This window comes from Anopheles arabiensis, chromosome 3 (genome assembly GCF_016920715.1).
Source record: "Anopheles arabiensis isolate DONGOLA chromosome 3, AaraD3, whole genome shotgun sequence".
NCBI lineage: Eukaryota > Metazoa > Arthropoda > Insecta > Diptera > Culicidae > Anopheles > Anopheles arabiensis.
The window spans coordinates 70,161,701-70,178,584 of record NC_053518.1 but is presented as its reverse complement, the minus strand read 5'-3'; the positions used below and the strand labels follow the sequence as shown (position 1 = coordinate 70,178,584).

At 43.5% G+C, this 16,884-nt stretch overlaps 2 protein-coding genes across 2 annotated transcripts; one reads left to right on the top strand and one right to left on the bottom strand.

Moving 5' to 3' along the window:
* Positions 1-524: 524 nt before the first annotated feature.
* LOC120903032 (aldo-keto reductase family 1 member B1-like) lies at positions 525-1,828 on the bottom strand. The gene is made up of 3 exons (XM_040312215.1): positions 1,656-1,828; positions 1,448-1,590; positions 525-1,377 (listed from the first exon to the last, which is right to left on the bottom strand). Exons 1-3 carry the CDS (start codon positions 1,728-1,730, stop codon positions 624-626), a joined length of 972 nt encoding a protein of 323 aa, XP_040168149.1. The 5' UTR covers positions 1,731-1,828; the 3' UTR covers positions 525-623.
* A 1,128-nt stretch (positions 1,829-2,956) lies between these two features.
* LOC120903958 (protein sine oculis) lies at positions 2,957-9,132 on the top strand. Its single transcript, XM_040313643.1, has 4 exons — positions 2,957-3,982; positions 6,177-6,365; positions 6,438-7,284; positions 8,421-9,132. The coding sequence occupies exons 1-4, from the start codon at positions 3,874-3,876 to the stop codon at positions 8,548-8,550; spliced, it is 1,275 nt and encodes a 424-aa protein (XP_040169577.1). The 5' UTR covers positions 2,957-3,873; the 3' UTR covers positions 8,551-9,132.
* The last annotated feature ends 7,752 nt before the right edge of the window (positions 9,133-16,884 follow it).

The window sequence follows — 16,884 nt, the reverse complement described above, 5'->3', positions numbered from 1 at the left end:
CACCGGGACCAGTAGCCAAGCAGTCGTCTTCTCATTTTTGCTGGAGCGATGTCGCCTGAATATCCCAGAAAAAAACAGGGAAATTGATAGGCCACTCCCTTCGGCCATGAACTAACCGGAAATTGGGTAGAACATGCCCGGCTCCCGGCGAAACTTCATCATCAATGCGCACGAGCGAGAGTTCCGTTCTGCGTGTGCCGATGGCGGAAGCGATGGCGTATGTGTGAGGCGCAAAATTATGTCCCCTTTCGGGTGGCCTTTCGTGTGATGTGCTCCTTTTCCGCTTTATGTTCAGCAGAAAATATGGAAGACATTAGGCCACGGCGCACATACCGGACACGACGCCATACGTGTACGTTGCGCGTTTGCCATGAATTGGATGATAAATCAATGAGCGAAATACGAGTCGTCCAGAAGTGCCGTTACGTTCGTGACAGGTAATGAGTTTTTTGGGGCCCGTTTGCTTCCCGCAAGAAGTCGCTCGAGTCATCAAGCGCGCGCGAAAAGCCTTACCAGCAGGGCCATATGGGTGCGTTTGCAATTTATTAAACACAACATAAAAATCGTTAATATCGTTAAGCCAACGGGCGCGCGCTTGTTAATGTGAAATGAAGTTATCGCTTTCATCGGCGACCTTTGCGGAACTCTGCCTCGAAGGGATGGTGCGGATGGCCGAAGCTGAACGACTCCGGACAGATGCGACCGTTGCGCTCGAGGCCGGCAAGCTGTTTCAGATCGGGCGCGTCCAGCTCGAACCCAAACACGTCCGCATTGGAGGCGATGCGCTGTCGGCTAACGGACTTTGGTATTACCACGTGGCCCAGCTGGTGCTGGTAGCGGATCAGTATCTGGGCGGGTGTTTTGGAGTGCTTCTGGGCGAGCCGCTGTACGACGGCATCTTCCAGGAGGACTGGATCGTCCTGCTTCACCCAAGGCCGGGCCGGTGATCCCAACGGACTGTACGCTGTAATGGTGACGTCGTGTCGTTTGCAGAATTCGGTCAAACTCGCCTGATGCAGATATGGGTGGCATTCGATTTGATTGGTGGCCGGCGGGATACGGGCCACGTCTAGTACGCGCTGCACCTGCTGCACGTTAAAGTTCGATAGTCCGATATTGCGCACCAGCCCTGCCTCTACCAACCGTTCCATTGCGGGCCACGTATCGATGTAGTCTACGTTGGAAAAGTGCACTCGCTTGCCGTCGGGACGGAGCGGGAATAGTTCGTCACCTTCACGGTACGCTACCGGCCAATGGATGAGGTACAGGTCGAGATATTTGAGATTGAGATTGCGCAGCGTCGCTTGAAGTGCTCCCTTGACCAGGTCTGGTCGGTGATATGTGTTCCACAGTTTACTCGTGATGAAAAGATCTTCCCTGAAAATGCAAAAAACAGAGGGTAGATTAGGAGAAGAAACCAATGCTTGGGGAAGCGCTTGACGTTTACCGCTTGACGTTTCCTTGTGCGACTTTGGCCGCAATCCCAGCGCCTACTTCATGCTCGTTCTCGTAGACGTGCGCACAGTCGATGTGTCGGTAGCCGACGTCGATTGCATCTTTCACCGCTAGTGTCACCTGCCCGGGAGGTGACTGTAGAGAAGGAAAAGCAGGATTTCCGTTTAGAATAATGCATCACTGAGGCCTCACTGACTTACGTTCCAGGTCCCGAGACCCAGCGCTGGTATTGGAGATCCATTTTTAAAGAATACAGTCGGGATTTTTGGAGCCATCAATGTCTCTAGGTTTCGGTTTTGAGGAGGATCACTTGGGTGTAGTACTTAACTCACTGCAGTACAACAATCGACTGACAACGATCGCGTAAAGATCGGCGGCTGCAAATAGGTTGGATGATGGCTCGTTGCCAACGCTCGTTCGCTAAACTGCTGCCAAGTTCAAGCGGGAACAGGCAACGTTGCCTAGTGACTCGATAAAAATGACGTTGTTTGATGACGTGTTGATGATACTGTAAGCATAGCATCATCAGTTGTATAGCTATGTGTGATTGACGTATTATTAACTAACTAACAATATGTTTTAAATGTTTTATTGAATAATAAACGCCATATTAGATATTTTAGTATAGAAATCTCCCCCTTCAATTAAACAAATACAGTGCAGTCCACACTTTTTTTCTCCAGAAAACGGCTCCCATAAAGATTCCAAATCTTTGCTTCTGGACTGGGGAACTGTTTGTTCCGAGCATTAGAAAATTGCACTTCATTAAAATAATCACTTTGGGCGTGTATCGCTTTCAGAAAACGTTCCGCTCAAGGCTATTCGGTGGCAGTTTTTGTTGCACGCCGGTTTCAGAAAAAACAGCAACAAAAGCATTGTTACAGCTGTTTCCAGCAACGAGCCGGATTGGGGAGCGCAAAAAATAATGGTGGTATAATAATTTGTATGATTAAAATAATAAATAAGCTGCAGCGGGCAATGCAAAGAGAAGCGTGTGCCAGCGGTGTAGAAAGGATGAAGCTGACGACAGCGCGCACACACACAGCATCCTTAAAGTGGGCGGAGCTAACAGAGAATTGTCCTTACCGTTTGCAAAATTATTCTCTCTCTCTCTTTCTCTGCGTGCGAAAAGTGTAAAGAATTGCGCAACATGCGCAGCATGAAAACATTGTCATTACCATGGCGACCGTTTAGTGTTGCTGCTGCTGCCGCTGCTTCTTCAGCGTTTCTTAAGACGTTTTCGAGGGTGAGATTACAAAATCAAATTAGAAATGTTAGCACAAAAGTAAGTTTTTTGTAAATAACTTGTTTACACATATTCTACCAAGCATGTGTTGCTTTTTGTGCAATTTAATACTAAAATGGTTTAAAACAGCATAACAAACGCTGTATGTCTTCATCGTTTTTGCAACATTTTTTAGTGTCTTTAGAACATCATTCCAGCTTTCGCATACGCTTTGTCTCTCTCTCTCTCTCTCTCTCTCTCTCTCTCTCTCTCTCTCTTCCTCACTATCTCCCTCTCAGGATGTTTCGGTTCGCCCCATTCTCCAGCTATGCGCTTTTATGCTGAGCGACCTAAAATTTTGTAAACTGAGCCCTTACGGACCCCGTTCGGAAGCTACAGCGCGTGGAACAGACAGTACGACAGCATTCTTTCTTCCCGGCCACGGAACGAAACGGGACAGCACGAACAGCGGCGGGGTGACGCAGTGGTCAGAAACGAACAGAAAAGGGACGAAGGTACGAAGGGAAATGGCGATGATGGCGAGACGTACACGACGGTCCCTGTTGTAACCCTTGAGGCGGTAGCGAGGTGCCTCAACACCATGTTCTTTATGCGTGTTTTATGAATGGCAGAGCCTGCCTGGCTCGGCAGCTGGGGTGCGCGGTGGGGAAGGAAGAAGCGAGAAAGAGAGCGAGAGGGAGAGAGAGAGGGAGAGAGAGAGAGAGAGAGAGAGAGAGAAAGGGAGAGAAAGATGTTGTAGACGGGCAAAGGAGAAGCCTGATGCCGTTTCAGTTTCGGAGGTGCGGTCTCAGTATGCAATTTTGCGTTGATCGGTGCGGTTCCGTGTCGCGTGCGGGTTTGGTTCGTCCTTATGGTTTGGTGTGTGGTGTTGCGTTTGATGCAGAGATGCATGTAGAGTGTCATTAGGTAGATAACTAATTTTAAACACAGAGTGTATATGGGTGATGCTAAATCGTGTTAAAGAGTTAGTAGAATCAGTTAAAATCAACAAAACTGGAGCAGTGTTGAACAGTGGTGTTTATCCTTCACATGTTAAGCGTTTGAGCATGAAAGAAAACAGTTAAATGTTCAAAGAACATTAAATTGAAACAATCGATTCATGTAACATTGTGCATCTTTGGTGGAACAATCAGTTAGCTAAAAAAAGCTGTTCAAAAGAGCGTTTGGTCACAATGGATACCTCAGGATTATCGCCCCTGGCGGATCTGGATTCTAGCTCCGGTGGATCGGATGGCGTCGGCGGATTCAATCATGGACAAACCATTTATATGACCCAAGGAGGTATGCAAACAAACAAGCAAAGATCTGTTTAAAATTACTTTTAAAATGTTTCTTTAAATATTTAGGTACTTTAGTCATTGTTGAATTGAGAGTTATAATTCGTTTTCATCAATTCAGTTTGTTTTCTTGTATTCTTGTTTTCAATTTTTTTTCTAATATAGATATTGAATTAAAGTTGAACGTTTAGTTATGTTAAATAGTTCCATTGCAAATGTATTATTGTAAATAAATTATATTTAGTATTTAAAGGTATTTTAAAATAGCATTAAATTTGTCTACGATCTAGGCTCATTATTCTTCTGAAAGGACTTATAAAGATCATAAAATGGACAAGAAATCTTTAATTTTGTTAGAAAACTCAGCATTTTGCATAAAAGCTAATATTTTTTTATGATATTGAGTTTAAATTTATGTTAAGAGCAGTCTTGCATTAACTTTAATCACCTTGTTTTTTTGTTAATCAGTCAAACAAAAAGCTGCAGTTAAAGTTGATCCTGCCCTGCAAAAGATGTTTTTTGTCTTCCGATCATCAAATATCGTTCACTGGATTTTGCTACTACCCACACACTCCACACAAAAAAACCAACAAACAAATAAATAAATCTTTAATTGGTAATGCGAAGCCGCATAATGCTCTCATCGCCCTTTCGCCTTCGATCGGCAGCCGTCGATCTGTCATCGACCATTCAATTTCCCACTAATTATGCTGCTCCGCGCGGGCTGCTGTCCGCCAACACGTACGCGACATTGTCATACAGCGGCTGATGTTGCCCCTTCCGACCGTCGATCACGCTCGCACGCTGTGTTGTGTTTTAGAAGGAGTTCTTACTTTGAAATGTGAGTCCGCCAAACAGACGCTTTTTTTGCGCGTAAAGCCGCAACGCAAGAAAGAAAGTGCAGAAATCGGTAGCGCAAGTGATTTGTACTTGTGTGAAGTGACCATAAAGCCGTGGTCTAGAGGTGGATGATGCTGGGCCGATGTGAGAGTGTGTTGTTTGAGAGCATAAGAACATACAAACAAACAAACCGCTGCACGTCCACAGTTCTCGCTGAATGTTGGGAGCTGATCGTTCGATGATGGTTTCTGTTAAAGTGTTGTTAAACCTGACGAGAGGAAAATCGAGCAGACCAGAGATTTATAATGCTGTTTAAAGGCGAACGGAAGAACAAAATAGCCAGCTCGTGACTAACTTACGATAAACAATAGCCAGTCACCGACGCACCGACTACCGCCACTTCCGGTGGTAAGGCTGGAAAAGTGTAAGAGTAGTCTTCCGCGGGGAGGATATCAAATTCCAGCCATGAGGACGATCGCCTCATGATCGAAAGGGGTGCTTTTATCATCATCAAACGATAGTTGAAGATATTTGATGCATTTTTTGTAGCCGATGAATACTTGTTATGAATTGACGTTGGAACGCTTTTTTAGTATTTTATTCAGTTTTTTAAGCCTTCTTTGAATCTGTTAAGTCAGTCCTTTGTCAGTCAGTATATTGCAGAGTCATCAACACATATTTATCTGAACTCTAGGTGTATTCTCTTTAGTTTTGAGGCTATTAAAATAGTGTTTTTTAAGTCAAAAGATCAAAAGAGTGAATAATCTTCCGATGATCGTGAAATTTTATTATTATATTAGCCATAAAATAGCTACAATTTTAGCAAATTTCATGCATCCTGCTGTTCTTGGATCTTTGTAATATCAACAAAATCTGAGAAGAACAGTTTTTGCATCAGATAAACGCTCTAACCACTATTAAACGTATAAAGTTGAAAGGTTTAAATTTTGCAAGATCTGTTACCAATTTAGAAGACTTTACAGGGTTTCCCACGATTTATTGGTTGGTTCTCATCAATTATTGGTGGGTTCCCATATTTTTTTGGTGCGTTCCCACGATTTTTCCTAGAATTGTTTGGTCCAATTGTATTGATATCCAATCGAAAAATATCAATAAATTATGGGAACGAACCAAAAATCTATGGGATACGATTAAAAAATCGTGGGAATGCACCAAAAAATCATAGGAACTGACCAATAAATCGTGGGAAACCCTGTATGATAAATTTTATAGTAAATATAGTAGAAAATAAGAAAATTCTATTTCTTACGGACATAAATAAGGACCTTTGGTTTCCGTCGTTCGATCAATCAACTTGTTTTAATGTCTCAATTTCTCCATTTATTCTACAAATCCAGTGTACCGTGACAACTCGAACCCGATCAAGACGCTCTTTTTCTCGGAAAAGCTGCAAGAATTCACTGACAAGGACTCGTACCATCTCCAGCACCACCAGGAGCGGAAGTTTCACGACACGGGCTACAACCAGATGAAGGCAGGACCACAAGGTCAGGTGCATCACAACGGCGACATAATCTACTATGCCAGTATGTAGTGTGTGCTAAACGCGGTGCCATGATGAGGATGTACTAATCAAACACCTTCCCTTACTTTTACAGGTAAACAAATAAGTGAAGGCTCCCCGGGCAGTGTGCTGGTAAATGGGAGCAGCAACAACACCAACGGTAGCAGCACGGGCAGCAGTAACAATAATGGTGGAAATCTGCTGGCCAACAACTCCGTCGTACCGAACGGTTTGTCATCGTGTGGAGCGCTTCCAAGGACGGACAACAACAACAGCTCCTATTTGCAATCGCTGCAACCACCTCCACCTCATCCTCAACCACCATCATCCGCAGCATCGGGCGGCCATCCACTCGGTTCCAGCAACGGACCGATCGGTCCCGATCTGGAGCGCAAATGTTTCAGCTTCAGCCCGGAACAGATCCAGTGTATGTGTGAAGCCCTCCAGCAGGAAGGTGACCTGGAGAAGTTGGCCACCTTCCTGTGGAGCCTTTCGCCGAGCGACCTAATCAGCGGCAATGAAAGCTTACTCCGGGCACGTGCACTCGTCGCCTACCATCGGGGCCTGTACCACGAGCTGTACGCCGTGCTAGAGTCACACTTCTTCTCGCCCAAGTACCATGCCGATCTGCAAGCGCTCTGGTTCAAAGCGCACTACCGCGAGGCGGAAAAGGTCCGGGGCCGACCGCTCGGCGCGGTGGACAAGTATCGGTTGCGCAAGAAGTACCCGCTGCCGAAAACGATCTGGGACGGGGAGGAGACGGTGTACTGCTTCAAGGAGAAGAGCCGAAACGCGCTGAAGGACTGCTACACCCGCAACCGTTACCCGACGCCGGACGAGAAGAAAACGCTGGCGAAGAAGACGGGCCTAACGCTGACGCAAGTGTCCAACTGGTTCAAGAACCGGCGGCAGCGGGACCGAACGCCTCAGAGCAGCCGACCGTAAGTGTCTTTGATTGTGTATGTGTGTGTTTGTCGGTGCAACATGTGTGCGAGTTTGTTGGAAGGATGCGGACAGTGTTTTGGGCTTACAGACGGCCAGTTGGTAACTTGATACCCGGGTAGTAACTCCCGGAAACGAAACCATTGGACATTTCGCAACATTATTCAACGTTTCATCTGTTTGAGGAAAAACTGGACATTGGAAGTTCAGCATTGGGATTCGAGACCATGAAGATGCTTACGCATAAAAGGACCCTACGAAAAAAACACATGTTTTCACTCTCAACCCAAGCTGGACTAATTCCCGAAAGGAGCCTCTTTAGCTGGTGATCCTTTTTGTCGCTGGCTTGGGCCGACTTGGTACCCTTGGGATGCTGCGGAGGGACAACCATGTCAAGGGGCGATAAATTATGACGTCAAGGATATTGCTTCTTTTGCTGGCCTCGCTTGTTGCTCATTAACGATGCAACGGTGCAACGGTTTGGGCTTGGAAAGGCGTGAAGTTATCTGCTTCTTTTTGGAAGTTGGAAAATGTTTTATGCGTTTTTTTACAAAAAAGAGATAAATGAAGCTGTTGTTCGAGCTAGAACACCCTTCTGGAAGGACTTGTAGCATATTAATTGGGAGAACCAAGCATCATATTTGACTGGTTTTCCACAAAAGCGTACGATAATGGTGCCCGAGTGTGTTCGGATGCAGTCTTTACCATTGCCTTAATGCGTAATTTCCCTCTGGAGTGCATACGAAAAACACTCCCTGCGGCATCGCATTAGCCGAAATTAAGATGCAAAAGTGCTACCTTGATCCTCAAAGTGTTCAAGCCTTCAATGCCTAATGGTTTGCCTAATTATGGAGTGAGCTTCAAGATCGCGCGCGCCTGCGATCGTTGACCTGGTGTTTTAGGGGATCTTTGTAGTGTTGATTCTCCACGGCTACATTGATCGATCAAAGGATGCGAAAAACTGCAACAACCTGTAACCGTGGTGCACCATTTCATTACCATTTCAAATCCCGGCATCGTTTCGTTTGTGTTGCGTTTGCCAAACCGATCAAATGTTATTTCAATCCGTATCTTTCACTTTCTTTTACTCATTCTATTCGTCTGTTTTTTTTTTGTCTTCTTCCTCCTATTATAGTGATCTGATGATGTCGGTGCTGCCGGTCACACCGGACCAGATGGATGGCAGCTATCAGCGGCTGTTTAATGTGGCCAATTATGGGCCTGCGCACGGTTATCACGCAAATGATATGTACGCGGTGCAGTAAGGGTGCGGTCGAGCACCGTTCCGTCGACAGCACTTGCATTCTCCACCGGAGGCGTTCGCGTGCGCCAGCACCCGTGGGAAGTAGTTTCGCGGCATGCTGCAGATTTTCGGGAGGATCACTTTGTGATAGGTTGTAATCGGGGTTGCTGTCGACACTTTGCGTTCGCCTTGATTCGGTGATCGGGGGTGTTTTGTAAATAGCGATGGGAGAAGGGTCGATGGGTCGATTCTGCGACGATGGGCTTAAAGCGAAGCGCCCTAAAACTGCTGTAAATAATGATTTCGGAGCATAATTTCGAGACAAACGTAATGCCAGTGAAATGTAAATCGTAGCATAGCAGGATAGGATGTAAGCCAAAGTGTATGAGAGGTCGAAGGATAATCTAATTGTAAAGAAAGTAAACTGAATAAATTGTCAAACGCTGTACAGAAATGAAGAAAATGAGTTTTTTGTAATACGTGCGTCAAATTAAGCACTTAATCTTACGTCTAAACTAAGAACGTTTACTGAACGGCCTAGTTGTTGATTTAATTTAGTCTAAAATAAAGCACGTGTGCAGAAATGGCAGATCAATTAAAGATTTTAGACACAAATATAGTGCAGTGGTGTGATTGACTTTGATCACTGAGGAAAATAGGTTCGATTAGCATTATTCGGGACCATTCAGAACCGTCGGAGTCGGAGCTGCTCAGAGCCGGCTGATCGGCAAAAACGTGAAAATCATTATAAAGACTGACACTTATCTCAACCTTCAACCGATTCCGGTACCAACTGACTCTGGATAGGTCTGGACGGTTCCGGAATCGAATTAAAGATATCTCGCGTCGGTTCGGAACTGTGAGTGTGCTCTTAAGTGCCCATCACTACTCTACTGTTCCAAATTACCACAGTTGATCTTTATAGTTTTCGAGGTTTCATTGAAATATTTCAACATGGGTGAAACATTTCAAGGAGCGCGAAGTTAAAATCAATAAAAATAGGACAGGAACATTTTTTGTATATTAAATTAAAAAAGGTGTTAAAATTGGACAAAAACTATTGTTGGTAGGTCAAACCATATTTTTATACAGTTTCTAATAAGTAATTTAAAAGATTTTGCCCATTTTGAATGGCCACCATCGACAACCAGAAATTATTGTTTAAAATACTTCTGTAAAAAGACAAATAGTAAACCCCCACAGACAACTTAAAAAAAACCCATAACGTCCAGGGATTGTTTCGGTGCACCAGAAAGCTTTTCATGAGCGAAGCAGTGGCAAAATAACAATAAAAGAGCCCGCTCCAACGGCAAATAATCATCCCTGTTGCTTCTAGCCGGGTTCGGCGTAACTTTAACGCCCCTGTTTTTCCACTACCTACGATGCCAACAACCACTACTTCTGCCTACTTCTAACCCAACAATGGAAATGAAAAGAAAAACGTATGCTGCGGTCCAACGTGTGTGTGTGTGCAGCGCTGTTTCCGGTCATTCTTCCACTGCGCTGCTTACCTTTTTACTTCCCGCTGGCTTTACGACCCTTTTTCTCGCCCTTTTTCCTTTACCGCCGTGCTAATATGACGTGCGATGTGAGGGAGGGGGAGTGGGTATGCGGTATAGCTTCTCGTGAAAAACCCTATCCTAACCTCCGAACACAACACACATTCAAACCACCGAATCCGACCGAAATGTTTTATTGCTCCGTCGGTCGGTTGGTGCAGGGGACAGGGGACCCAAAAGGTCTGCAGGGATTACCGTGCCGACTAGTTCCCGGAAGGCAGAAAGCCAAATAATGCACTGAAGACGATCGCACCGAGTCGACGAAAGGAATTCTAAGATAATAGGGGTACCAAATCGTCAAATAATACGAAAAATAGGGAACGGGTCGGGAAGTGAATGTCACTTACGAGTTTTCTATGGCGTGTTACTCAATTGTCCCTTTTTACCAAACAACACGGGCCAAATTGAGGGACGATAATTTTCCACTGTATGCATACGGGGTTATATGCGAGAAAAGAAGAAAAACACAAAGAAATCAATACGGTCTGCACCAACAACAAACTATGGCACGGGGCCACCATTACATGGTTGGCAAATTTACGAACTGAAGACATAAACCGTTTACCACCCATTTTAACGATTGCTTGGACCGATTTGGGAGGCTTTGTGGGAGCGCATTCGTCCCGGTTATTTTTCTTGCTTCTTCTTCTCTTGCCATTGGCCTAGTGTCGATAATAAACCGGGGTTTAAGGAATGCGCCCAAAACCGGTCATGAACGATCATGACGATAATGATGATGGAAATGAAGGATAAGGCCGCAACCTTAATCCGATGCGACGCTATTGCGCGGCTAAGTGTGGCAAAAGAGCGGAAAAAGCTTTCAGAATGTTTCAAGTGAATCAACTTATTCCGTAAGTGCACGTAAATGTTGAACAGGTAGTGATAGTCACGGAGCGCAAAAGACTCTTTTATGAAAAAGGCTTTAAAATTTAAAAGTAGAAAAATAAAGGAAAAAATGCCAGTAAAATGTCTATTTTAGTTGTTTAGCATAGAAACGGCCGTAGAAAAGCTTTTCCTGTTGTGCTTTTTTTCTCGGCCTACTTTTTTGTTGACCACTCGCGGAACAAGTGGTTGTCATGGTAATGATCTTTGAATGTTCTGTATTCCCTTATTTGTTTCCGTTTTTTCGTAATCAAGTTAAAAAAGGTGATTGTGTGATTTTTGTTTCCGGTTCGATAAGCTTTAGGTTGTTTTTGTTCCTCGGTGCCATCTTTTCCTCCCAGGAATTGAGCAGAACCTACTTTAGCTTTTTTAATGAAACCTACTTTTATAGTTTTAATTAAATTTTAGAATCTTAGCAAAACGGATTGGTTCCCTTTTTTCCTTTTTCTCTCTCTCTCCCAATTTTGCTTTTCTTTTTGCGCGACGCCGCGTCCATCCTTAATAAGGAGACCCTGTTTTTGACTTGACTTCTTTCTACCCATTTGTGAAGAGGGTTTTTTTTGAGAAAAATTAAACTTTTTTGTTGTGGTGCAAAATTCAACCAGAACTCCCCAGAAGTCCCTTGCGCCCTGCTTGGTGATCGTGATGCTTGTCCGTGTTTGTGGTTTAATTTATAAATTTTTTGAAACAAAAAGCGTTGTGCCTTGTGTCAAAAACATTGAGCTTTTGCTTAGTTTGAAAGTGCAGCGAGGGTTGCACTTGTGTTGGATGCTACAGAAAAATGGGGAAAATTGCAAAATATTTGTGTTTATCTTCCTAACAAATAGCTGGAAAGGTCGTTGCACAATGTTTCTACGTTGGATAGCAAATACTAAAAGCTCTAAAGCTCCAAAGCTCCTTTATAACTGCGTTTCCTATAGCATGGATAGATTAGATAGATAGATAGATGCTGTGGCATGAAAATAATCTTTCCCTTTTTGATGTAGTCGACATTCACTCGAACGTCCGGCAAAGGCCTCTGTTTCGAATTTTTGGTGCCCTTTGGAAGGGGATAGAAAACTCTTTTTGTTTCCTCTTATTTCCCGTGGATGGATTCCATTAAATCAGCGCACGGAAGATTGCAACCGATTACGTGAAATCGATACAAATCCTGGAAGTTATATGTGCTTGTATAGTGTTCTACAGTGGGGCGTGGGGATTTTTGGTTTGGTGGTTGCCTGTTATGGTGGAATGCCTGCCACTGCGATGATCGATTCGGAATGGCGTGGGGAGTGTGTAAAATCTATGTAGCTTTTCTTTTTATATCCTTGGGTTGTTTTTTCTGGCACGGCGCGGCGAGGTGGATCATAAAATGCTACTCTCGGAATGGTTTGTTTTTTTGCCACTTTTGAGTTCAATTTTTGGAAGCGTCGTAAAAATGGAGAGCAATGTTCGATTGAAGAAATGTGTTGAATGAGATTTACGATTTACACCTGATAATTATTGGAGATTTGTTGTAACAATTTACAGCTTCGGTCGTTCCGGAAGCTCACACCCGCAATAAAGTATTGGTGTAAGTATTGGTAATTATCGTATTGATTGATAAGGGAATTAAGGGACGATGGAGAAGATTTATGGATGCAGAGGTCAGAGGTCGAAAAGCAAAGAAACAAAATGATGAATGCCAATAAAATGTGCTGTATAAATTGTTTAACATCTGTTTTATTCGCCTTGCAGGGGAGAGAAGGAGCGATAGAGAGAGAGAGAGAGTGAGAGAGAGAGAGAGAGAGAGAGAGAGAGAGAGAGGGAATGATTTTAAAGGGGTCGTTTAAAGCACTCATTTTAAGGGCTAGATAAGGACAGGTAAAAAGGTAACGAGAGCATCATAACTCTTTTATTGACGCTTCTCCCTGACTTGCATTGCAATTTAAACTTTTCGGGGGTGATGTTACAGATTTTCAAAGTATGTAATAACATTTTGTGCGTTAAATTCCACAGTAAACATTTTACACTTGATGGAAAAGTCCCTATAGGGCACGCGTAAAATGCTTCTATTTAATGGCATCAGTTGGTATTATCAAGCAAAGTCATGTCGTTACTAGGGGTAAGAGTCTCGAGGCAATTCGGTGCAGGAACTGATATTCAACCCATAGCGCTTCTGGGCCTAATACTGGCCTCATATCGGTTCCGAAACTAATGCTGAACTTACATGCTGAACTTGCTGGAACTGATACCTTATCCGTACCAATACTGGAACAGATCCCGATTTTAAGCCGTTCGTGGAACTGTCCTAGAAATGCTCCCGCAACCAGGGGCGGATTTAACGGTACGCAGGCTGAGCGGCCGCGGGGCGCCCCGTCAATTTAGGGGCCCCGTGGATGGTAATTCCAGCACATACAACAGTGTGTACAGTAGTCTCATCGAGAACTTCTGTGCCCAATAGGGGCCTCATGGATGAAGAGAATCATGATTGGTGTTTGGTTTTTTATTATATAGTTTCATAGACTTCATAGAGAAGTCACATAGAGAAAAACGATCAAGTATAATTATTCGTTATTAGGCAGCGTGTTAGATCGTCATCAGGAAGTTTTGTGATCTAGGTGTTACACTGTACTCTAGTTTAAATTTCCATTTACACGTTGGCAACACTATTAACAAGGCATACAAGATGCTAGGTTTTATCTTTCGATAATGTAATTGTAATTCCGATAATGTAGTTATGTCTTAAGTCTTATGTCGTTGTTTACTTGTCTTGTGTGCTGGGTGGGTGATGTACTGCTCAGTACTTTGGTTCCCGAATTTCACTACGATGCTCAACACAATATAGACAATACAACGGAAGTTTACAAGACTTGCTTTATAATGCGACCAATTCAGAGGACTTACAGACATGCCAAGTTATTGCTCGCGTTGCCTTCTGCTTGGCCTATAGATGCTCGAACACCGTTTTAAGGTAAACCAATGTGTGTTTGTTGCAAAAAAATAATCGTCTAAAAACGAATTAGACGTTGTTTCTTCGAGAAGAGCAACATCTACGTGCCTTCGGGACCTCTTCGCTCTTATAACTTGCTTGTTGTTGAGAGCAGGCATAGATTATATGGATACAATGAGCCGTTACTAACTATAACAAGGCAATTCAAAACATGGTCTTATCACTTTGATTTGAGTTTAACGACCAATATGTTTAAAGAGAATATTTTATTAATTTTGGCGACACCGGATTAAGGCATATGTTAGGGAAATAAGTTAGGGATTAGGTGTTGAACACCTAAATAAATATATTAAATTATTAATAAATATATCGATAAAAAAATTTATGGGTAGTCGAAGGATGTTAAACTCCCCCCCCCCCTTGCCAGCAAACCATTACGGTGAGTTGTCCCAACAGGGGGCCTCAACTTCTTTTACCGCTTAGGGCCCCCGATACCCTAAATCCGCCATTGCCCGCAACGGAACGAATTGCGAACCTGTTCCGATGTTGGAACCGATATTGTATACGATCCAATCCAGTAACTGATACCTCTGGTCGTAAAAATCATTTCCGGCAGCATATCTGTAGCGTAGAAATAAGCTTAGAAATTAAGCGTAGGAAGCGTACAAATGTAGCACAATTACATTTGCATAACTTCAGGCGTATAGTAGCTCTATTCGAATGTTAACAAAATTCAATGCAATTATATTAAAAATATTAAAAAAATATTCAAATATTATCTACCACACTTTGAAAAGACCGGAAAGCTAGCAAATTCGACATCCAATCTCCAAAGAGTGCATTTGTGCGAATTGTTTTGTACCGGAAAAAGTGTCTCCTAAACCCTATGGAAACGCTGCTGCCGTATCACCACATCCGTACGGGGATTGTCATTTGTCGTTGTTTCTGCCAGCGAGGGGATATCGAAATGCAGCACGATTGAATGCGCTACTAACGTACCTTTTTGGGGTTGCTGCAATCGAACGGCGGTGGCGCAGGCATATTATTTGACTCGCGGATCCGTTCTACCCAAGATTCAACCGCAATCCGGAGGCGCTTCCGGGACCTCCGTTGGTGATGAGGCTTCCTTTGGTGGTTCGTTCGTTACGCTGGGAAATGAACCGAGGGGTTTTGCTTCTATTCATAGACATGGGACTGTGCTGCAGGGTATAGGGTTATTATTTGTCAATTTTCTTTCGTTTGTGGCTGTGACGGGGCTTATTTCCGGCAAATGCGGTGGATCTAGGTTTGCGGAATTGAAATGCAGAAAGGCTAGAAATAGGAGGATTTGGATTTGGTAAAAGATGGTGCTTGGGAGGATATATGTTTGGAGCTTGACTATTTTTATGTTGAAACTGTTTAGAAGAATGGCTATAAATCAGGATATCTAATGGTGTCTTATAAAATAATTCTTCAAGCTTTCGGAGAGCTTCGGAAAGTGCATTTATATATTTTGGGGAAGAACATGAGGAAAATACTTTTAAATAAATTGGATTCATTTTCAGAATGTAAAATATGCTTAAAAACATAAACAATAAAAGCTCCAGAATGTATCACAAAGCTGCCGTAATTGTTTGAAAACTCTCCTCCATTGAACGAAATAGTGCTGCAAAATGTCACTGTCAATATCATAACAAAATCTGACTGAAAAAATTTCCATATCAGCGCCACGTACTCAATTGTGATAATCAGAGGTGATACTCAAAACGATTGGTGAGACCAATACATGCTTAATGACACTTTTGCGACCATCGCGTGGTCAGTCACTATGTCATTACTGTTTTTACTGTGATCAGTTGTGCAAAATGTCACTGACATAGTCAAGACAAATTCCGGCTAAAACAAAATCATGTCTGCGTCACGAGCTCTACTGTGATGATCAGAGACGAGCCTCAAACAGCGACCATCACATGCTTGGTGACATTGTGTGCCATCAACTCTTGGTCGCAACATTTTCAGTCGGTGATCATCGCGATGGTCATGGGAGACATGCGGTGCTTACGGATAGAGGGAGAAAGCATGCTCATTTTGTTGCTTGAGCCCTCACGTCAACTATATTCCAAGAATGTCGTGATTATCCCCGACAAAAATGTCCCGACCAAGTGAATGACCAAGAGTTGGGTGCTAATCAAAATGTCACCAAGCATGTGATTGATCCTTGAACTGTTTGAGTCTCGTCACTGATCATCACAGTTGTGTATGTGAGCTGATTTGAGCTTCGTATCAGCCATGAATGTTGATGACTGAAACAGTGGCATTTGGCAGCACTGTTCACAGCCAGAAAAAAATCATGATTATGCTTGCGCCGTGATTAAGCTGAGCTTGTCAGTCAGAGTATCGCGTTGGACTCAAGAATTCGCATGTTGCGTTCGGCATGTCATGCATTTTTATTGAGTATCAGCAATGAGCATCAAGCTACCACGGATATGCTCATTGTTTTCGTTGGTGAAAATCTCCTGCTTCTTATGACATTTTGCAGCACTGGAACCATATGCCAAATGTGACAGTTGAAAATGACATCTTGTTCATAAAGGACAGTTTGATTATTCGCATCAGTCACCATGTAGTACCATTCATTAATAAATACAGGGGTTTCCTGTAGTTATCATCGCTGTGGGACACTTTATTGACTCCTGTTTACGTGGAATGAACCTAATATAATGGTAATTGGACTCGTAGCACCTTTGTTGGACAAATCCAATAGAGTCCAATTTCCATCATATGAAGTTCACCTGTTCAGTTCATATGAAGGCCGGTCTCGTAGTACAGTCGTCAACTCGTACGACTTAACAACATGCCCGTCATGGGTTCAAGCCCCAAATAGACCGTGCCGCCATACGTAGGATTGACTATCCTGCTATGGAGGGATATCAATTAGTCACTGAAAGCCAAACCCACAAGTGGTAAAGGTAGGCCTTGACCGACAACGGTTGTTGAGCCAAAGAAGAAGAAGAAGAAGTTCACT